The sequence below is a fragment of the Pseudochaenichthys georgianus genome, chromosome 5 (assembly GCF_902827115.2).
Source record: "Pseudochaenichthys georgianus chromosome 5, fPseGeo1.2, whole genome shotgun sequence".
NCBI lineage: Eukaryota > Metazoa > Chordata > Actinopteri > Perciformes > Channichthyidae > Pseudochaenichthys > Pseudochaenichthys georgianus.
This window is the reverse complement of record NC_047507.1, coordinates 23,117,558-23,140,780: the sequence shown is the minus strand read 5'-3', so window position 1 is coordinate 23,140,780 and position 23,223 is coordinate 23,117,558. Positions and strand designations below refer to the sequence as shown.

Genomic DNA, 23,223 nt, shown 5'->3' with positions numbered 1-23,223 from the left:
CTTTTATGTAACCAACCAATCACAGCTCAGCAGATGAGAAATTATCCGTTTAGGCTTTTAAATCATTGCTTTTCATCATAAAAAACAAACATCAATTTGAATTATGTAACCTGCATGTATGCAATGTAATACCACCAGTAGCTGTAGTTGAAATGACCTCAAGGAAAAGCACAACATAAAATAAAGAAGCTAAGCCATCAGCATTTATTCAAGCGCTGTCTTCACTGTAATTTTACAGTTGTACATTTCTCAAGTAAATATAGTACTTTTTTCATATATTTATACACAAAAGGAAAAGTTATTTTATATATTAACGCTGTATATTTGATATACAAAACCTATAAGGGGATTATGACAATGAAAACCTAGCTCCACCTTAACACTAATAAATATTATTTACAGTTCATGATTATTGTGACCCAACATTATACATTATTTAAAATGCATATAAATTCAGTAAAAAGTACACAAATCATGACTAAACCTACTGGGGGGAAATGAATAATTTAAGCAGTGTTAAGTATTTAGTTGTTCAAAATGTTCATTCTTGATTTGTTTTGACTTTAAATAGCAACCACTAAACAAACAGCGTGTTGACAGTCTGTGACTGCAGGGCTACAGATTCAGAGAAAAGGGCCGACACACGGAGAGGCTGAAGGAGTGCCACTCAACGCTGGATGACTAAGGCATTAATGGCCATGAGCAAAAAGTCCCACCCTGCAAATTCTTCTGAGTCACAAACAGATTAATTAGAAGACACAATCGCAGAACTTGTCATAAATGTCACTTAAAGCACACGTTAGACTACTTGATGTGAAAATATAATAACACTGTGAAACAACACATTTTCTCTCTCTGTCCCTTACTGTGTTTGGATGTATTAGGCATGGGTTTATGAATTCATTGATTTTCATTAATTTGATAAGGTATTGTGGATTTTTTGGCAAAAAGAACACAATCCAAATTTTTATGAAGCTTTTGTAGCAGCTTCTTAATAAAAAAATGTGAACATGTATTAGCCAATTTTATGATTAATATCATTATCACAACAAACAATTGAAGGAAAAAAATCTAATAAAATTGCCACATTGCATCACTTTTAGCAAAGTAGCAAACAATCCCTTTCTTTCACACGTCAAAAGGGATATGTGGAAATGTTTAACGATATATAACGAATATTTTCAATCCTCGTTATTTTAACTAAAGATAACAACTTTGGCTACTCTGTGATTCTTGCCTTTCTAAAAGTATACAATTCTTCATTAAATGTGACTGTAAATACTCCGTATAGAGACAAACAGATACATTGTTATTTGTTTTAAAAAAACAGTGGGATACCTATAGGAAAAGAAAACAATGTGGTGCCTCTTTTTAGTACGTTTTTTCTTTCAAGTTGTATGTGTAATGTTCGTGTAAATCATGTTAAACACAATCTGTACAACCTTTTGAAAGACTACAAAAACACACGGCAGTTCACAGGTTAAGGTCTACACACTGTGTGTATGCTGTGATGTGATTGGTTGAGAGGGCGGGACTTCCGACGGCGCAGGTTGGACATAAAGTGACAGACTTCACCTTCTTAAAATTGGAAGAAAACCCGAAGGACGACGCATTACAAGTTATAAAACAGTAAGGAACAACATGAAACAAAGCGGGTGTGAATACCTTGTGTTTAACCTGAGATATAGTCCTGTTTACAGTACCTTATTAGCCTTAACGTCGTACCGCTGAAAGCAGCTAGCCGGCCAACCAAGTCCTGTCTGTAGTTTAGGAAATACAATGCTGCCTTTAGGGTCGTCTCGTAAAACGAAACATCGGAGAAGTTTACACGTTACAAATAAAAATATAAGGTGATCGCTAGCATATTAGTTTATTTTACAAAAACATATGATCAGTTGGATCCTAAACTATATTATAAATATTTTGTTATGGCTGTGAACTTGTTTTGAAAAGATGAAGGCCATTATTTCAAGGAACCGACATTTTTTTCAAGCAACGAAACTACTTGACTACTTACGTCAGTCTTTATAATACTACCATATACAGTCTCCTACCATACTACCGTCATAATATAATATACAGTCTATGAATAACCAGCGAAAACATATTTTCCATTTAAATAATAATTTTAAAAAAAATGTCAAACAAAGCATACCATAATAAATGCTCCAGCGTTGAGCTGATGGGTAAAGTGATTAGTTGATGGACAGAACAATTATCTTCAAATGTATTATATCCTTTTTTTCTTGTTTAAAGGGATGGTCTATTCATTTTGTAGGCCTTTATTGACTAAATGATGATACATTGTGAAACTAATAGTTGGATTAATTTAATTCTTAAAGGATTAGGTATTAAATGAATCTAATCTCTGCTTGCAGTCCTACATTATCAAGTGTTGGGAAACAGGTTTGCTGTTTTTCTGAGAGAAAAGGACCAGAAACACGGAGTCATAGTTTTGCTTTTACTCAAGCATTAGCAGATAAGCCAGTTTATCCTTCATCCTTTTTTGAAAGATACATTTTAGGCTTTATTGCATTTATTTGACGGATGACAAAGTAGAAATGGGTGTAGAGAGTAGAAGACTTTACGGTTATATGGCTTTAACCACCCGGCTACCAAAGTGCTGGGAGCCAGTCTATACTTGAGTCAGTTGGAGTTCATATGGGGTGGAAGACACCTAAGGGAGACACCTGACCATCATAGGGCTAATACAAACAAGAGATTCCCGTTCGTGCCTGTTGGCAGTGTACAATCACTGTCCAGGCCTTTGCTTGTCTCTGGAATGTGGGATTAAATGGAAATGGAAAAACACAAACACATCAACTCGTCGCAGGCAAGGTTTGGCCTGAGGACCAACGTTGTCAGGCAACAGTGATAATCATGTTGTGGTTAAGGGGTTTGCTTTGGTTTTAAGGAGGACCTGTGCTGTTTGTTTTAAAGCTATCCCTGTTCCCGACAAGCTTCTGTGGCTATAACAATTCACTGAACAAACGTAGGTGATTTGTTTGCGTCACAAAAAAAACTTGAGGCACAAATTGCCTGCTTAACTTTTTTTTATGCAAATATCTAATGTTTAGAGCTGCAAAGATAAAAAAGGCAAATTGTCGATTATAAAATTATTAGCCAACTAATTCCATTATACATTTACTCTTTTCATAATTTTCGGACATTTTATAGACTACTAACTACTATCTAATCAAATAATCAACACACAGAAAAAATTGAATAATATCATATATATAGCAATTATCTAAAGTTCAAATAGCTTCAACTTAATTGTATTGGTTTCAACCAACCAAATACAGTTATGTGACATCTGTTGTAGGGCTGCTCGATTATGGCAAAAATCATAATCTCGATTATTTGGGTCAATAATTGATATCACGATTATTAAAAACGATTATCCATTTACTTTGAAAACATCCATTTATTGAAAGAAAAATTTAACAGTATGTTTTTAACAGTTGATTACCCTGAACTTTAAGTATAATTAAACTGGAAAACCAAAAAAAAAAAAAGAATAATCGTTTTATTTCAATTATGTTGTTTTCATAATCGTTGCAAGCCAAAATCGTAATTGCAATTAAAATACGTTTAATTGAGCAGCCCTAATTTGTTGGCATAGTACATTTAATTAAAGTCAAAGTTTCAGTTTTTTCAGTGCAGATTTTTCAACAATGAAAAACACTAATCTTACTCGAGTTGCTTTTGTAATAATGTTCTCTAAATCAGTAAAACCGCTTTTGATTCGTTTTTCTGTGTGCCAGTTTGTAATGATTTTCAGACATGGACGACATAAACCTTCATTATCGCTTTCTGAACTGGAGGAGGCGAATTCGAGAAATTCGTGATGTGCGAGCAGTGCGTTACCGGGAGCGACTCAAAAGGATGCTGAGAGACGGAGACATACTCAGGTAACAGTGATGAGTACCAAGTGTGTGAGACACAGAATATGTTTGTGTTTTAGTTCCATATTTTATGCCAGAGCTTTTCCTTTGTTTGCTGAATCAGCATCACACTTTGTTTGCATTTTGCAAGTTAAGATTTTTGTTATATTTTATTTTTTTCTTCGTAGGTATCATGGGAATTCAGATGAAGTTGGCTGTTTTGTGGCGGCCAGGCCATTGTCCAGAAGAAATCGCTATTTTGAAGTAAGGCTTCACATTACATGACTTTAGCTCTTCCACATGATGTTGGGTTTAGCTCAAATAGATTTCAAAACAAAAATAAATGTAATTTTGTTGGTAAAAACATTGCAGTGTGTTAGAAACTGTCAGCATTTCATTTCCTGGGACTAAAAAGTGCATTCAACATTGTTGTACAGATACTGTCACAGCAGTGAAGAAGATACATATTTATGCAGCATACATTTTTTACAATAGTTTTAGGACACAGCCCATGTGTTGTGTTGATAACAGGAGAGCTGGCAGCAAATTGCTTTCTTTCATCTTAATGAGCCTTACCGTAAAATAATTCTCAATAATTCCTTGGAACAGCATTGTTCATGAGAAACAAAGTTATTCATATTGGAAACACTTGAAAGCTCTTTCTACACTCACACCAGGAGTGAAATGTGTGCCAAAACCATTTACCCCAAAGTCAGGAGCATTAAGCTGTGCATCCTGAACATCACTTCTTGAAATACTTTAATGACACACTGTTCAGTCAACTCACAATGTGCACGTCTTTTAATCACATCATTTTAATTGTAAAACCTTTGTGACTGTGAAGAGACAACAATATATGTTTAGATCAAAGAGGAGACCAAGCAGAAAGAGTTTTAGTCATCCAGATATTCAGTACATTGATTCATCAGCCACATTTCATGCTCTGTTTTCTGCTGTAAGTTCAGTAACATAGTTTCACTTCATACAGAGGGTGTTTTAAGCCCTACACACTTATTTGCCTTCAAGCTCTTCACCTACTAGGGCTGAACGAAAAATCAATTTTAAATCGAAATCGCGATTTGAAATGATACAAAGCCTGCGATTTATTTATTTATTTTTGTTCTTCTTGTGTGTCAGTCATCCACACCAATCAGAAGTGCTGTGCTCCACATGTACCAGCCATTGTTAACCAATCAGAAGTGGCCCATGATAGAAGGTGATAGACAGATTGATCCAATCACCTGCCAAGTGCTTTTGAAATACTTTTCCAAATGGCTTCCAATGGAGCTTTCCTAGATGGTTTCTGAGTCAGGTTAGTAATGCTCCATCACATGTTTTACATCTATCACAGGGTTAATCTTAAACTGAAGCTTGACTTTAAAGCAACCCAACGGAAGTTTCATGTAAGTTTAGTTCTTTCACTCGTAGCTCGGGCTGCGGGGGGTTCTAGAGACGGGAGCATGTTGAAGCGACCTTCCTAGCCGGAGATATGGCCGCATTTTTCAATAAACTTCCGTTGGGTCGCTTAAAAACAAATATCGCAAGTCATATCTCATTCACAATGATCATAAGGGCATATTTTGAACTTGAAACTCTATGTACATGTTTTAAAAGACCATTCCTTGAATTCAGACGGAGGCAGACAAAAACATCCGTCATGTCTCTAGTCCGAAACAATCGATTCTGAAGGCGGAATAAACAGTACAGCTGATGCTGGCAGATCTTTCTAGCTGTAGCTAATTACACTGAACAAAAATATAAATGCAACACTTTTGTTTTTGCTCCCATTTTTCATGAGATGAACTCAAAGATCTAAAACATTTTCTATATACACAAAATAACCATTTCTCTCAAATATTGTTCACAAATCTGAAAAAATCTGTGATAGTGAGCACTTCTCCTTTGCCGAGATAATCCATCCCACCTCACAGGTGTGGCATATCAAGATGCTGATTAGACAGCATGATTATTGCACAGGTGTGCCTTAGGCTGGCCACAATAAAAGGCCACTCTGAAACGTGCAGTTTTGCTTTATTGGGGGGTCTGGGGGGGTCCGAAAACCAGTCAGTATCTGGTGTTAGGGTTAGGGTAATGTTGTGAATCGAGTGGCATGTGTTTGTCGTCCATAACATACGCCTGCCCATACCATAACCCCACCACCACCATGGGCCACTCGATTCACAACATTACCCTAACCCTAGAAATGGTTATTTTGTGTATATAGAAAATGTTTTAGATCTTTGAGTTCATCTCATGAAAAATGGGAGCAAAAACAAAAGTGTTGCATTTATATTTTTGTTCAGTGGAAGATAATGTAAGTTTAAACATCTTTGACCTGTAAGCCTCTGTTTATAGCTGACTTGTTTCAATATGAAAATATTGACTTAATGGCTGCATGCATGATATTGTGCTGAATGCTATCAACAAGTCTTAGTCACCTGGGGGCAGATTGTTATTTGTAAGCAGCCTCAGCCAGTATGAAGTGTCAGTACTGAACTAACACTACATTCACAGCTGCTTCATACATATATTTGTATATATAAGTCAGTGATGGTAGTTGACTTGCTGGGTGTACCGCCTTCATCCTATACGTGGGACCCTGACAAACTGGTTTCACAAAGCCAAAATAATATGCAGCTCTTTACAAATCCTGTGCTGTGTTTTTTTGCGAATGTTGATAGTCTAGACACTGTAGTTCAAAAACAGCCCAGCACAGTGACTGTTTCTCAGGATAAACCATGTTGAAACTTGCCTAACACACAAACACATCCTGCCCCGGTCTGACGTGTAGTGAAGCACTAACTAGCCCACTCAGCCTTTATTCTTGCATATTCTACATCATTGTGACTCACTTTGTGGGAGTCACGTAGGAGGAGGGAAAAGCTTTCTGCGTAAATGGATATAGAAGCTAATAAATCATAGTTAAGAAGTTGCTGGTAGATCAGAGATAACAATGCTTAAGGCCAGCTCTTTACTTCAGGGTTTTCACTTTGAACAAACATGCAGTTTTTGAGAGGCCATATCATTTTAAGTTGACTTGGAAATGACATGATATAAAAAGAGAAGTCATGCTAACTCAACAGCAAGTTGTCTCGGGGTGTAACAAGCCTGAAGGAGCAGAAACCGAAAGCATTTCTAGCATATATACTCGAAGCAGTCAAGTGGACATTTTGTAACCCTTAAGTTGCCTCCTACCATAATGTGTATACAACTAGGAGGTAGTCAGTTCACCACTTTAACTGAGATGTCTCAACAACTATGAGATGGATTGTAATTCAATCAATCAATCAATCAATCAATCAATCAATCAATCAATCAATCAATCAATCAATCAATGTTTATTTATATAGCCCAATATCACAAATGTTACATATGTCTCAGTGGTCTTCACAGTGTGTACAGAATATCAGTATGACAATACGACACCCTCTGTCCTTAGACCCTCACACCGTACAAGGAAAAACTTCCAAAGAAAACCCAGTTTAAAGGGAAAAATGGGAGAAACCTCAGGGAGAGCAACAGAGGAGGGATCCCTCTCCCAGGACGGACAGACGTGCAATAGATGCCGTGTGTAAATTGAAAAGATAATACATTTGCAACATAGGTAGTCCAAATGTTTGGAAATGCATGTGTGTATGATAGGAAGATGAATCCACGAGGATATCCATCCAGGACCACAGCCACGACTCAAGATCCAGCGCTCGCGATCCAGGACACAGGACCGCAGGATCATCCATGACTCCGGATCCCAGCGTATATAGACACCAAAAAGAAAGACATTTGGGGAAGCTGGGTTAATCGGAACGTGAGAGTACACAGGTACAGACAGAGAGAAGGAAGAAGTAAGATGTCCCCCGACAAACTAAGCCTATATCAGCAAAACTAGGGGCTGAATCTAATCAGCCCTAACTATAAGCTTTATCAAAAAGGAAGGTCTTAAGCGCACTCTTAAAAATGGATAGGGTGTCTGCCGCCCGAACACAAACTGGAAGCTGATTCCACAAATGTGGAGCTTGATAAGAAAAGGCTCTGGCTCCCATTGTACTTTTAGAGATTCTAGGAACAACCAACAACCTGCATTCTTGGAACGCAATGCCCTAGTAGGACAGTAGGGTATAATGAGTTATTTAAGGTAAGATGGCGCTTGCCCATTAAGGGCTTTGTAGGCAAGAAGAAGAATTTTAAATTCTATCCTGTGTTCTATAGGGAGCCAGTGTAAGGCAGCCAGAACAGGAGTAATGTGGTCCCTTTTCCTAACTCTGGTTAGTACACGAGCTGCAGCATTTTTGAATCAGCTGAAGCGACTTGACTGACTTCTTGGTACTCCCTGATAATAAAGAGTTACAATAATCCAGCCTAGAAGTAACAAATGCATGGACTAGTTTCTCTGCATCGCTTTGAGGCAAGATATGCCTGATTTTTGCAATGTTACGTAGATGGAAGTAGGCGGTCCTTGAAATTGATTTTATGTGGGCGTTAAAGGATAAATCCTGATCAAATATAACACCAAGATTCCTTACAGTCTCACTGGAGGCCAAATTAATGCCATCCATAGTTAGTATATCTTTAGATAATTTGTTTCGTAGATTCTTCGGGCCAAGTACAATAACTTCAGTTTTGGTCGTGTTTAACATCAAAAAGTTTAAGGTAATCCACGTTTTTAAGTCCTTAAGGCAGTCTTGAATTTTATTTAGATGATTAATTTCATCAGGCTTGATTGATAAATATAGTTGAGTATCATCCGCATAACAATGAAAGTTTACAGAATGATTCCTTATAATATTGCCTAACGGAAGCATATATAATGTGAACAAAATAGGTCCGAGCACTGAGCCCTGTGGCACTCCATGGCTAACTTTGGTTTGCGTGGAAGATTCATCGTTAACACGTACAAACTGAGAGCGTTCAGATAGATAGGACCTAAACCAGCCTAAAGCAGTTCCCTGTATGCCAACTAAGTGCTCTAGTCTTTGCAATAGGATATCATGGTCGATAGTATCAAATGCAGCACTGAGATCGAGCAAAACAAGAATAGAGACAAGTCCCTTGTCTGAGGCTATTAGAATATCATTTGTGACTTTAACCAGAGCTGTCTCTGTGCTATGATGTGTTCTAAAGCCAGACTGAAAATCTTCAAATAAATCATTGTTTTTTAAGTAATCACACAGCTGGTTTGCGACCGCTTTCTCAAGAATCTTTGAGAGGAACGGAAGATTAGAAATAGGTCTATAGTTGGCTAAAACCTCTGGATCGAGGTTGTGCTTTTTAAGAAGCGGTTTTATCACTGCTACTTTGAATGATTGTGGAACATAGCCTGATAATAAAGACATATTCATAATATTTAATAAAGAAGTGCTAATTAATGGAAAAACGTCCTTCAACAGCTTAGTTGGAATTGGGTCTAACATGCACGTTGATGGTTTAGAAGAGAGAATCATTGAATGTAATTGTTCAAGGTTAATGGCTGAAAAGCATTCTAGTTTACTATCTAGTGTAATATTAGAACTTACGTTTCCGGGAGCTGTTGATAACACTATACTGGTCGAAGGCAAGAGGTCATTAATTTTGTTTCTAAGAGTAACAATGTTATCGTTAAAAAAGCACATACAATCATTACTACTGAGTGCTATGGGAATAGAAGGCTCAATGGAGCTGTGGCTCTCTGTCAGCCTGGCTACAGTGCTGAAAAGAAATCTTGCATTATTCTTATTCTCATCTATTAATGAAGAGTAGTAGGCTGCTCTCGCTTTACGCAGTGCTTTCTTATATTCATTGAGAGTAATATGCCAAATTAAACGAGATGCTTCAAGTTTAGTGGAACGCCATATCCTTTCAAGTTGTCTAGACTTTTGCTTTATTTTGCGGGTTTCGGCATTATGCCATGGAGCTAATCTATGTTTTATTTTCTTCTTTTTCAAAGGAACAACAGAGTCTAATTTTATTCACAGCGCATCTATAGCACTATCAACAACATGATCAATTTGGGGTGGTGTACATTTTGTATACGTTTCCTCCCCTACATGCAGACATGCTATCGAGTTAAGTATTGGTGGAATCTCTTCCTTAAATGTGGCTATAGCACTAACAGATAGGTTTCTGCTGCAGGAGCTTTTGACTAATGCTTTGTAGTCTCGTAATAGTACTTCAAAAGTTACTAAGAAATGGTCGGATAAAGCAGGATTATGCGGTTCGACTAATAGTTGCTCAATTTCAATACCATAAGTCAGAACAAGGTCGAGAGTGTGATTATAGCAGTGGGTTGGTTTATTTACACTCTGACAGAAACCAACAGAATCTAATATAGAGTTAAATGCAACAGTAAGGCTATTTTTATCATCGTCAACATGAATATTAAAGTCACCTACGATAATTACTTTGTCTGTTTTAAGAACCAAAGTTGATAAAAACTCAGAGAATTCTGATAAGAATTCTGAATAAGGACCTGGTGCACGATACACTGTAACAAATAAGATTGGCTGCAAAGTTTTCCAGGTCGGATGCGTAAGACTAAAAACGAGGCTTTCAAAGGAGGTATAATTTAATTTTGGTTTAGTATTGATAAGTAAACTTGAGTCAAAGATTCTAATAATTCTATTTTAAATGCACACCATTGGTCTGCAGAGAATAATTTCTTCTGGCTTTGGGGAACACCCGACACCAGTAGCAGCACCGGCATCACAAATATATTTGTCTCCCATCAGCCTTACCTGTACTTAAGTGTGTTAGAAAGCGTATATTTGCTTATTCATCATTATACCAGCAGCGTAGCCCTTTCATTAAGAGCCTGCTAGAATTAGCATTTAGCTCAGTGATCAAGATTCAGCTCTTAGTCTTGTTTTTTACAATCAAATGCCGTATTAGCTTAATAAACAGGATGACTTTATCTGTTTATTTGTGAACAAAAGATACACGTTTTGTGCATGTTTCTAAATTTGTATTTCATTGGCTGAATGACCACTTCCAACAAAAGAAATACAAAGAAAGAAGATGTCTGATATGGATGTGTCAGAACTTTCTCCAATTAAACAAAGATAAAACTGAGGCAATGGTTTTTGGAGCAAAGTCAGAACGTATAAAAGTGAGCGCTGAGCTTCAGTCTGCAATGTTCAAAACAACATATAAAGCCAGAAATCTAGGTGTAGTCACGAGAGGCTTCTCAATTCTTAAATGTCCCCTCCTCGACTCCCCTCCTCGAGACTTAGTCCCGCCCACAGGAGATGCGAGCGGAGGACCGAGGAGGGGAACCGAGGAGAGAGGAGGGGAAGCAGCAGACGTTTAAAGAAATGAGAACTCCTCTCCTCTGAGCGGTCATATTAAAGCGACGTCCGTTCATTATTACGTGGCAACAGCTGCATCATCTGTCGAGTGTTTTGTCATATTTTATAATCTCTGCTGGATCAGCTGAACATTGTTCCCCCACATATTTGCTTTGAATTCATTGAGAGTGCGGTATAATGAGACAATACCAGGCTACAGATGCGGACACACACACACAAATATATTTATATAAATATATGCAATTTAAAGTATGAGAGCACTCTCATAATAACGTAACACAATCAGAGACTGGATATATCCCCCCCCCTCTCTCTGGTCGCTGAAATGGGGAATTGAAATTACGGGCCAAAAGTTGTATTTGCAAGTATTAAAAGTAAGCAGAGGACACCAAACCAACTGAGACCCGTCTGTCCGCCGCATCTACGCACACACTGTACCACACACACCTACACACTGTACCACTCACACCTACAGCTCCTAAAGCATAATTAGGCTACAGCCGTTGTGTATTTTATTATGGGAAGCACTAAATGGTTTTAGAAAAATATCGACTCTTTGTTTGTAGATATCTACTAAACTAAAGCAAATAAAGAGAGTAGGCCTGTTATACTGAGTGATATACATTCTACACACTGCTCTGCTTTCTGCACGGGCCTCACAGCTGTTCTCTCTGTAAACATCGCGTCGCGATGAAAGCAGTTTCTAAAATAATATCCAGGGGTTGCATGCAGAGCTGTCATTGGCTGAGATAAGTCCGGCCGTGCGTCACGCCTCCACCGTTCCCGGGAAATGCATCCGCGGAGGAGCCGTGGAGGAACCATCAGTGTATCCTCGGTTATAGCTCCTCCAGAGAGCCTCCTCGACGCTCGATCCTCGGTCCTCGGTGTGCATTTAGAGAAATTAGACGTCCTTCAAAATGGCGCGCTGAAATTCATTTCCGGGTCACTACCGGAGGACCGAGGAGTCGAGGAGTCGAGGAGGGGAAATTTGAGTATTGAGAAGCCTCTATGGACTCTGACCTGAGTTTCAACAGTCACATTAAAACAGTTACTAAATCAGCCTATTATCACCTAAAGAGCATATCTAGGATTAAAAGACTAATGTCACAGCAGGATTTGGAAAAACTTGTCCATGCTTTTATCTTCAGTAGACTCGACTACTGCAATGGTGTCTTCACAGGTCTCACTAAAAAATCTATTAGGAAGCTGCAGCTGATTCAGAACGCCGCTGCTCGAGTCCTCACTGACACTAAGAAAGTGGACCACATCACTCCTGTTCTGAAGTCTTTACACTGGCTTCCTGTGTGTCAAAGAATAGATTTCAAAATACTGCTGCTGGTTTATAAAGCACTGAATGGTTTAGGCCCAAAATACATTTCTGACCTCCTGCTAAATGATGAACCATCCAGATCTCTCAGGTCTTCAGGGACTGGTCAGCTTTCTGTCCCCAGAGTCAGAACTAAACATGGAAAAGCAGCGTTCAGTTATTATGCTCCAAACATCTGGAACAAACTCCCAGAAACCTGCAGGTCCGCTGCAACTCTGACTACTTTTAAATCCAGACTAAAGACTTTTCTTTTTGTCGCTGCTTTTAATTGAACTATTCATATCTTAGACTGCACTGTAACTTTTATCCATGTATTTTTTCTTTTAATGTTTTAAATTTAAATTGAATTAATTTCTCCATGACATTTATGAGAGGGACTGCTCGAAAGTAGGATATTTGGGATATCCATCGTAGCCAGGGTTTACGATCAGTTTTTAGGTGATTTGTACTGAGGAACAAGTATCACAGCACCGACGGGTGAAAAATAGTGTTTTGGTAACACGGGGTGTTCAGGTAACACTTAAAGACTTTGTTATGGAACGCAAAGCCGAGTAGGGGGCTAGTACACCCTCCTGAGGGTCCGATTGTGGATGTCATGCGAGCATAACATGGTGAAAACAATCAGTCTAAATTAACAATCGGGACGGAAATGTTCGGATTTCCAAAGGGAGGTTCTGTGAATAAATAAAAAATCAAGAACCGAAATAATTGAACTATTCATATCTTAGACTGCACTGTAACTTTTATCTTTTAATGTTTATTTTATTAGCTTTTCTTTTTAATGACTGATTTTAAATGCCATTTTCTTAATGTCTTTCATTTTTTGTTTTTCTTTTAATGTTTCTTTTATTATCTTTTACTGTTTCTAAATGCCTTTATCTGAATGTCTTTCATTTTTGTAAAGCACCTTGAATTGCCTGGTGCTGAAAGGTGCTATATAAATAAACTTGCCTTGCCTTGCCTTGCCTTGATAAAAAAAGAAAGAAATTAATCTGCGTCCTCCACCCTCCCTTCATACTCCTCCTCAGTCCTTTTCTTCTGGCTTAACAAGGTTTGCTCTGTTTATGCACAATAGAAACAGCCTCCCACACATTATGTGTAACCAGTAGTTCATGACCTGTTGTTTTGGATGTAAAAAGAGCTGCTTTTGAATTCATGATTGACGTCCTAATATGTGTAAGAACAATGTGTATGACCCCTCACATCATTGAGAAGGTAAATTGGCGCATCCTCAAGATAATCTGTTTTTTTGGAGTCCCTAACAAGAATCAAACCACCTCGGGAAGTGTGATTTTTAACTGCAGTTTCTCTGAGATAATTCAACCTGTGGTGTGTTCAGGTGACCATCGTCGACACAGGAGTGAGGGGAATGATCGCGGTGGGCTTGGTGCCTCAGCTCTACAAGCTGGACCATCAGCCGGGCTGGCTCCCCCACTCTGTGGCCTTTCATGCTGATGACGGCAAGTATGTGATATTACACATTTGTTCTTAATATACAGGTGGACTTTATTCTAGGAAACAATATAATGGCTGGTCATTTTTATTAGGAGTAGGGAAATGTTGATACATCTGACTATTGCAATATTTAAAAAACATTGTATCACTGCATCTGATGAAATATTAAATACATATTTCTGGTTTTCTAGTCTCTACATTGGCAACATCTGAAACTCTTGAGCCTTCCCTTCTTGTCTTTCCGCAGATTGTACAATGGCAACACTGTAGGACAGCAGTTTGGTCCAAAATGCTGCAGAGGAGACAGAATCGGCTGTGGCGTATCTCTGGACTCTGATGATGGACAGCTCACTGTGTTTTTTACAAAGAATGGCAAAGAGGTAAGTGCTACTTCACCCTGGAATGATTCCCCTCATACAGAATGTATTCAGCCATTACACATTTATATATTAATGTATTCAGAGTTCAGAGCTAAAACTGTTTGTGCCTGTGTGTGCCTAGGTCGGCAGTGTGGAGATCCCAGCCTCTCCTGAGGCTTTTTACCCCGCCGTGGGGATGCACTCTTTGGGGGAAGAAGTTCTGCTGGACCTGAACGCTGAGTGGGGGGTGGAGGAGGATGATGGACAGATGATTGTGGATAGTCATGAAGAGGACTGGAGCCGTCTCCATGACGTCAAGGTGACCGGCACGGTAAGTGTTGCTGAGAAAATTGACATCATTTTTATCATTTCTACTGTGAGCAGGTCTGCCACTCAGTGACATACGAGCACAGGAACAGGCCAATTAAAGCACATATCTTCTTGCCAGAAGTGCATTTACTAATGTATTCATTACTGAAATATGTAAGCACTACAACATGAGTGATGTTATAAATGGCAATATACAGATTTCATACATTTAAATCTTTAAATATGTACCAACATAGGATAAGTGGAGTTAGAGAATGTAATAGTAGGCGTAATGTAAAACAGTAAAACAGTATAAAAGACATGTACAGTTACTTTTTATGTACAGTAACAATAATGAAACAGTGTTTATGGTTCAGTCAGTGCAAGCGGGGTAGTGCTAATGACATGTTTTATAAGTATGAATGATGCAAAAACATGTAAATAAACGAATAAAATAAATGTGTGCAGTGGTAAGTGCAACGTTGCTTTTGGAGAGGTAAGTGTTTCTCTGGCCATCATGTCCAGGACCCGAGACACACAGATGTACCAAGTCCAACGCTGTCTATTCACTTGACTCTATTCAAAATGGTTGGTTTATTTAAATAACACTAAAAAGGATTGTCCATATTTACGATCAATAAGGCAAAGTGCAAACACCTACATGTAGATGACAAACCCTTAAGTCTCAGATAATCAATATAGAAATAGACGTAATTATTATCTTTTGCTAGATACCTGATAAGAGGAACAGCAGATACGGAATTCTCTGTTTGTTTCTCCCTGTCTCTCTGCGGGGGACTCCACCCTCCCTGTCTCTCTGCGGGGGACTCCACCCTCCCTGTCTCTCTGCGGGGGACTCCACCCTCCCTGTCTCTCTGCGGGGGACTCCACTCTCCCTGTGACGGCAGGCCTGCAGTGTTTGTGTCGGACTCAGGACATATTACGCACAAAACCTGAATAGGATGGCAGGGGCTCGCGGCTCACTAGCCTTCAGGCAGTACCTTTATGCCACCCGCACATTTAATGATCCTTTATTAGTACCAATGTGGCCCTGTCCTGTATGAATGCAGGGCTGAGCTCCCCTGCAGCGCATCAATTACACAGGAAAGCTGTCAGGACACAAATGAAAAGGGTTATTAATAAAGACGGATTGGTGCTTTTCTGTGGAATAGCTCCTGAGGGTCAGAGCTGTTTGCTTTGATGTTTTAATTGTGACGTTTACGTTTTTGGATTACAGTTTGATGTGTTTCTATTATCAAACAATCTCTGTTTCTGGGGTTCTTCATCTACTTGCATATGCACTGGAGCGCCTGTGTACCTCACGAGGCTGTGCTGACTGCCAGAAAGAGATTAAGAGGACACAAGCAATCTGAATGTCCTCTTTCCAAGGAGCCTGCTGCTTCTTAATGATAGCGGAGTGAGTTTAACTTTGTTAATCGATAACCATGGTAGTAATTAGATGTTGGCCCTCGACTCTCAGATATGTTTCCTAGCTTGTTATCTTCAGCCAGTTGTATTGCGTTCCCTTGTGTTCAGCTACTGCTCTGATGACATTTGAGAAGGTCACTCTGGAAATGGACCCAGTTTTCCTGCTGTTGATGTTATCCTCTGCTGCTTGTAGTAAACAGTAATGTTATCTTCTTGGCTTTCCTTACACAAACAGTTTGGAGCAGTCAGTGATGACTAATCCAAATCCTGACCCCTTTTTCTTTGAGGACAGGAAGTATTGCATGCAACAGGATAATTGAGTAATAAAACACGTTCTTTCATCTTATGTAGCTAATGTCTCCATCAGCATGAGAGGAAGGCAGCAGTGCACATCAGACAAGCTAACACTAGCTAGTGACTGGGCCGAACTCAGGAGTCATTATAATAATTGAATACATTCTTCCTCCAGTTGTATTGACATGCCTAAGTATACAGTTGGTGTAACATCCTGCTTGACAATAGTTAGGCAGTGTTTACGCTTATTTATGTAAATAGTAAGAAGACCCAGATGATTGTGAGGTTAAATGGAGCAAGACTTCTGCTCTCTATGTGGGACAGATGCACTGCTTAAAGCAAGCCTCTGTGACTTTTGCGAACAGCAGCTATTGAGGCCACAAGTGACACATATGATACGGTGCTTTATGTGAAACAAATCAAATCGCATTATACTTATACAGACAATTATTACAAATCACCCATTTGTTCAAAAATGATGTAACAGTCACACAAGTACAGTAACACAGACAAACAACATTGTCATAAAATAATCTTATTGATGCATTTATGTTAGATATTTATCTCTTTCATTAGCCACCAACATACGTTCATACTAGACTAAATTATTCTGTAGAACTAAGTGTATTGGATTCAGCAAGGATGTGCTTTAAGAGTCAATGTTTTTAATTTTAAGTTTTCTAAGACGAATATAGTCATGAGTACACAACACTGACATTTGGTCATCTTTCATAGTAATTGTGGCTAAGACATATTGTATGCAGTGACAACCAATTTGGCAAGAGAGTGTATTTACACATTAAGAAGCGCAATCAGGAACAATAGATTTGATTTGCTGTCATTGTTATGGCCTTTTTTTTTGCTTCAGCTCTTTTGGTCTTGATCCTCTCACAAGAAGATGATCTGTCTCCAGATCAGATGTTCTGTGCCGAGCAGGTTACTGTATGTGTTGTTTCCACAGCTGCTGGAGTACGTGGGTAAGGGGAAGAGCATCGTGGACGTGGGCTTGGCTCAGGCCCGGCGGCCCCTCAACACGCGCTTCCACTACTACGAGCTGGAGATCACAGACCCTGGAGAGAAGTGCTACATCGCCCTGGGGCTGGCACGCAGGGTAACGGCCTCACTCTACTCATCACACATGTCTTTATCAATGACACACCATATCACTTTTTCCCCACACTCTGCTGGTTTTCTGTCGGTAAAGAAAACGTCTCTCCCCCCCCTCTCACCGCGTCATCGCGTTTCCTCATGTGCACCCCTGCTCTCACTGTTTCCAGTCTGAGTGATCGATGACCGAAAGAGGAAAAGCTAACAACTGAATAAATATTGTCTCATTTTACCCCTGCTTCTGGTCTTCCATAGAAAACAGGTTGTTCCATTTACATGCTAATCTACCATGTCGACTACAACACTGCAGTCAGGTTCATGAGAGGTTATTGAAAAGATGCGAGGAGAATATCTGATCTTAGCTCGCTTTGTTCCAGCTTTAGAAAAGAATAAAAAGGAATTCAAAGTATGCAGGAGTTCCTCAGGCTAAGCAATTAAAGGTTTAATCCTAATTAACGAGGTGATATTAAATCATAAAAGATAACCGCAAGCACTGATCCGTATTTTGTAAGTAAATTAGGACTGAGAGAAGACTTGAAGGACATGAAGCTTCCTCCGACTCCTCGCCAGTCGTCCGTGCACGCAGCTCCCTCGGGTCACACTCGGTGGAGAATGGAGCTTTGTCATTTCGCTGATTGTTTCCCAGGAAGTGTATTTCTCAACGTGTCTGCGGTTTTGGAGGAGCATTGTAAATCCTTCAAAGGGTCATTCCTGAGGTTACGTTCTGTATCCCGCCCCCCCCGCCCCTCCGTCAACCCATGCAAGATGCACCAGTCTGCTGATGGGAAGCATTACCTCTCGCTGCAGAAATCAAAACAAAGGTGTCTCTCTGGCTCGTGGTAACCATGGTGGTAACACATGCTTCACGTTTTCAATTTGCTCAACGGTTGCTTATAGTGGATGAAGAAGCATTTGTTGTCAGTGCATTCCTTTTCTCTTCTGTTGCTCCAGGCGAAAGGCTTATTTTCTTCTACGTACCTTATCTATTTAATTCTATGGTTTTGCTTCAGTCTTGTCTTCTCATGCTTTATCTCACCTGTTGCTGTGCTTATCATCATATCAATGCACCTCTCTCAAGGGCTTATATGGTTACTTCTCACTGTAAGGTGTCATCTGTTTTATTACAGGAAATCCAATTCAAGAATCCCTCCCTGAAAGTTGCCGCAGATGATTTAGTTTGTCCATCAAACCCTCTGTAAATGACACTTTCCCAAAGCTAGATACAAAGTGTCTAGCTCTATTTGAAGAAGCAAATAGTTGTCTGGACAGGATTAGGTTAGGGGTCTTAAATGGAAATGATGTTCTCCATCTCCACTTACTGGGAATAAACAAGTGCAGTGAGCAGACTTCTCAACGTTCTGCATGGATTCTGTACCGTAAACACAGACTCACAGTTATTGATGTTTTATTTAGCTGCCTGGGCCTCTGAGCAATTTTCAGTTACAAATCACTTTGGTAGCCAACACAATGAACTGTGTTATGGCAGTGATTAATAAGGAAACCAATAGATGAAAAAAATGTCTGCAGCTTGTCCAATATGTCAATATAATTAGGTAAAACTCCTCAAGATAATAATCAAAAACACCTTTGTTGAGATATCCCAATCAAAAATATTTATTACCTAAAGACATTATATTGACATATTATATTCCCAATTGAGTGAGCTATCAGCTAACCTCACAGCACAGTCTCTCTGCACCTGGGTTCCTAACCTCCTGACACCTCAGTCTAAACACTGACGTTTTCTGGATGCCAAAAGCTACAAACAATGTTTGTTATTCATGAAGCAAAATCTTGTTTTGAAGTTTGAGTCTGTCTCCCCAATTCAATACAAAAATATAGAGAGGGAAAGAAACTTGAGGGTGTGCTTATCGATCTTAAGATGTCGCTTTCTCCTTTGTCTCACAGGACTACCCCAAAAACAGACATCCAGGCTGGAGCAGAGGGTCTATAGCCTATCATGCAGGTCAGTGCCGTCGTGATGGTGCATGTCGATCCGTCAATGTGATGGTTCTGCATTCAAATTAAAACCGTATTAAACTGTCATTGTGGTCAGTGTAAGTGTTACATATCCTTTCTTATGTTTCGTACTGTACACATTACCGGTTAGCAATCACTAAGAGCACCAACTTGTCTCATGTTTCTGGCAATAATATAAGCTGCATATGTATTATTTATTGGTTGCCATGCCAGTTATAATTGAATATGTAAAAGCTGTCTTCCACCAGCCAAAAAAGTGTATTTCAGAAAAGAGTTCCCAATGAACTTGTGAGTGTAATTGCTCCAACTGAATGTTTGTTCTTCCCCGGGTTTCGCCTTGTTGCTCTGGTTTCATCCCACAGCAGGTCAGACGAACTGGAAACTTTCAAATGCCTGCAGGGCTGAGTGGGAATGAGTTTGTCTGTCTGTAGTTGTCTGAGCACGACCAGTGGCTCGGAAAACAAATGGACGGATATTAGTTTACACTGCTCCACCCAACAGAAAGATGTTGTTAGCCGAGGCAGATGTTGTCTTGTGTCTTGAGTGTATCACGCCCACACGCATGTGACACAAAGCACTGATCGACGCCCCTGTTGTTCTTCGCAGATGATGGAAAGTTGTTCCAGGGCAGCGGGGTCGGGGACGCGTTTGGCCCGCGCTGCTTTGAAGGGGATATCATGGGCTGTGGGATCATGTTTCCACGCGACTACAGCCTGGACGCTGGAGGTGAAAGTCTTCATAATGTTTCCAAAAGCACTGTGCCTCAGCATGTACGACCTCTTATAAGCTTTCTTTCTATTTCTCTGTCTGGGTTCTCTCAGATGACGTAGATGATTGGGACTTTGACGTTATTCCAAAACCCAGTGAAGTTCAGAATGATCTGTATGCAAACAATGAAGAAGAAGAGGAGGAGGAGGAGGAGGAGGAGGAGGGAGAAGATTTGGAGGGGAGGAAGGTCACGGTAAGATTATTTCAAGAAGACTATAAAACAAGACTCTTAAATCCTTCAGAACCAGGTTAAAAGCCAAGTAGGTTTACACATGCAAGGAATGTGCTTTGGTGTATACATAATACACAGTCAGGAAAAAAGTATAAGAATACTGTATACATTTAAAAATTAAGTGTACAAATATTCATATTATCCCCTTGTGTTTAACAGGTGTTCTTCACCAGAAATGGAAAGGTGGTGGGCCGGAGGGACGTGGCCTTACCTGTGGGGGGCTTGTACCCCACCATAGGCATGATGAGCACTGGGGAGAAGGTCAAAGTGGACCTGCACCCCCTCAGTGGCTGAGTAGAGAGGAGAAAAAACTGCGGAGAAATCAGAGCATGGACGAATAATTGAGCTCTGGTACATTTTTGGAGATCAGATACTGAATAATACCTCCACATCAAAATGCTCCAAGATGTGACTTGAAGAGTCCAGTGTAGACGTGACTGTGGCTCATGCTGTAAGAATGATCAACATAATGTATGTTAATTTTACATGCGTGCCTTAAAGTGCTTTTATAATTCATGTTTTTCAGAAAATCCAGTGGTTTGCATAGGGAAAACTTTTCTCATCACTATGAGTAAAGTTCATAGAATGCCAAAGAAAGGGTCACACCAGAATGAATGTTAAAATCCAATCAGAGCAAATGCCAGCCAACAAGTGAACCATCTTATCAGCAATAGATATGTGACAGCAGGCTGAGACACACTGCTCATCACCGGAGGTCTGCTGCACCTCCTATCAACGGTGTGTTACTGACACTCAGTGGTGGGAGGGAGACATGCTCACATAGTCTTCCAAACGAAAGAAGTAGTGCACTGAATGAACAGTGCCTTTACTTAAATCCGCTGCTTTACACGTGTGAGTTCATATTCTGACATGGACTCATTACGCCATGTTTAGTGCAAACCTGCAATAGGAATAATGGGATGATTACATTTCCAAACATGTTGCTGAAGCTAAATCCAAAACAGTTTAATTGTCCTGTTGGGGGAAGCAGTTTGAAAAGCTGAATTCTAAATTAGGATTGTTTTAATATCATGACTTGCTTTTGTCCTCTTTTAATATATGATGTTAACCAAAGTGTACAGGATGTAATGTAATCCAAATCCTATGCTGGACATAATCACTCCAAAGTCTTTCGGAGAAACATGCGTGTCTAAAAGATGCAAAAAAGAAACCAAAATTCATTTGTTCCCGTTTATCTCGCGGTTTACCTTAAACTCCCGACAAACCAAGAATAAAACTGATCTCTATATCTAAGTTAACATAGTAATGATGGATACAATGGAACCTCATCGTTAGGGTTTAAGGGGAAATAGAAACTAAGTTGTCTCAGACTATTAAACTCTCTCACGACTAAACATGGTATTTCAAGAGATTTGAATGTTGTAAATGAAGCCATACTGTAATATGTGCTGCTCTCAGGTATATTTGAAAATCCAAATTCACATACCTTGTCTTTCCTGGTTATTTTTGTGATGTTGCTGTATGTTCAAGTCAACCATTGATTGTCACAAGCCTGTATTTCTTTTAACAACTGTGCCCATTTCCCTCATAAATCTTATCTTTTTGACATTGAAGACTGTTAAAGGAGAATTTGTGATCCCCTCCCCAACTCCAAGTAAATGCTAAATGTTCCTATTGTTTTATTTTTGCGACACCATTTTGCACACCTACTTTGCTTTCTGTGATGCAATTGGAAGTTATTCATGCAAATATCACAGGCTGTTAAAACTAGCTGTATATCATGGTTATAATAAACACATGTAGTACTTCTTTAGGCCTAAAAGCCTGACTGCTTTTAAAGGCTTGACCTAATGAGCAAAGTGCCTTGTTTAATATTCCATACGAGTGCTGGAAATGTCACATTATCGGATGCATGTTGCATAAATAAGGAAAGATTGCATCCATGAAGTATCTTCCTGGTCAGCAAGACAATTTAAAGGCTGTTGCTCATGTGATGCTCAACTGCTGCTAAGTGTGTGCCGAGGGAACGCTCTGCACATCATTATATCAGCCGTACTGTAGAGGGGTGTTCTGTGTTTGTTATTCACTTGTTATTGTCATCGTCCACATTTGTGTTAGTGGTCATCTTATCATGGGAGCTAATGATGGGCGTCTGCTGCTGTTGGATGCATCAACTCACGTTTAATGTTTAGCCCCACTTTATATTTTATTTAATGAATCATGAATGAAGTTTATTATCAGTCTTTCTCAGTCCAGCCCTTGTGTAAATCCTGTAATGTTTTTTCATTTCTTCTTGACTTTTATGGTCTTCCTTGTCTCTTTTCCCTCAAAGCAATCGGGTAAACTGCCAAAAATCATTTAAAATAAAACAATATTCACACCCTGCTTTGGCCTTTTCTTTTGCATCAAGTTTAATATAAATGACATTTACTGACCTAAAATGCTAATGAGATCATCTTAGATGTCTTTTAAAATGCAGAACGGATATTTGAATCGCTAAATGATTTATGTATGATGAATCTTTCTTCCCTGAACTGCACGGTCGGACCGGAGTTAAATTATCACAGCAATTATTGTCTTTAATAGAGCTATTTAGGTTTTTTAAGAAGTGATGACCCTAAAGCTGTTCATAGTGGAATATCAATGGCATTATTAAGGCTTAAAGCTGTTACAAAAATGTTTTGTTACTGTCTTGGATGTTTTAAACTATGCAAGTACTTACAGCAGTGGTACTTATTATTTATCTAAAAAAGGATCTTTAAAAAAGGACATTATATCCATCATCCAGTTTTGTTGGGCATTTTCTTTGGATTCATAGTTATAATGGCCGTCTGTTCTC

General features: G+C 39.3%; 1 protein-coding gene across 1 annotated transcript; it reads left to right on the top strand.

Moving 5' to 3' along the window:
• The first annotated feature begins 1,534 nt into the window (after positions 1-1,534).
• On the top strand, positions 1,535-22,769 carry LOC117446741 (SPRY domain-containing protein 3-like). Its single transcript, XM_034083113.1, has 11 exons — positions 1,535-1,629; positions 3,768-3,914; positions 4,076-4,151; positions 13,831-13,955; positions 14,194-14,326; positions 14,448-14,636; positions 17,298-17,447; positions 19,352-19,409; positions 20,030-20,149; positions 20,245-20,384; positions 20,583-22,769. The coding sequence occupies exons 2-11, from the start codon at positions 3,787-3,789 to the stop codon at positions 20,715-20,717; spliced, it is 1,254 nt and encodes a 417-aa protein (XP_033939004.1). The 5' UTR covers positions 1,535-1,629; positions 3,768-3,786; the 3' UTR covers positions 20,718-22,769.
• The last annotated feature ends 454 nt before the right edge of the window (positions 22,770-23,223 follow it).

Coding starts and splice junctions, on each gene's coding strand:
- LOC117446741 (XM_034083113.1), top strand. CDS start 3,787: ATGGACGACATAAACCTTCATTATCGCTTTCTGAACTGGAGGAGGCGA. Junction 13,956..14,193: donor TTTCATGCTGATGACGGCAA/GTATGTGATATT, acceptor GTCTTTCCGCAG/ATTGTACAATGGCAACACTG. Junction 14,327..14,447: donor TTACAAAGAATGGCAAAGAG/GTAAGTGCTACT, acceptor GTGTGTGCCTAG/GTCGGCAGTGTGGAGATCCC.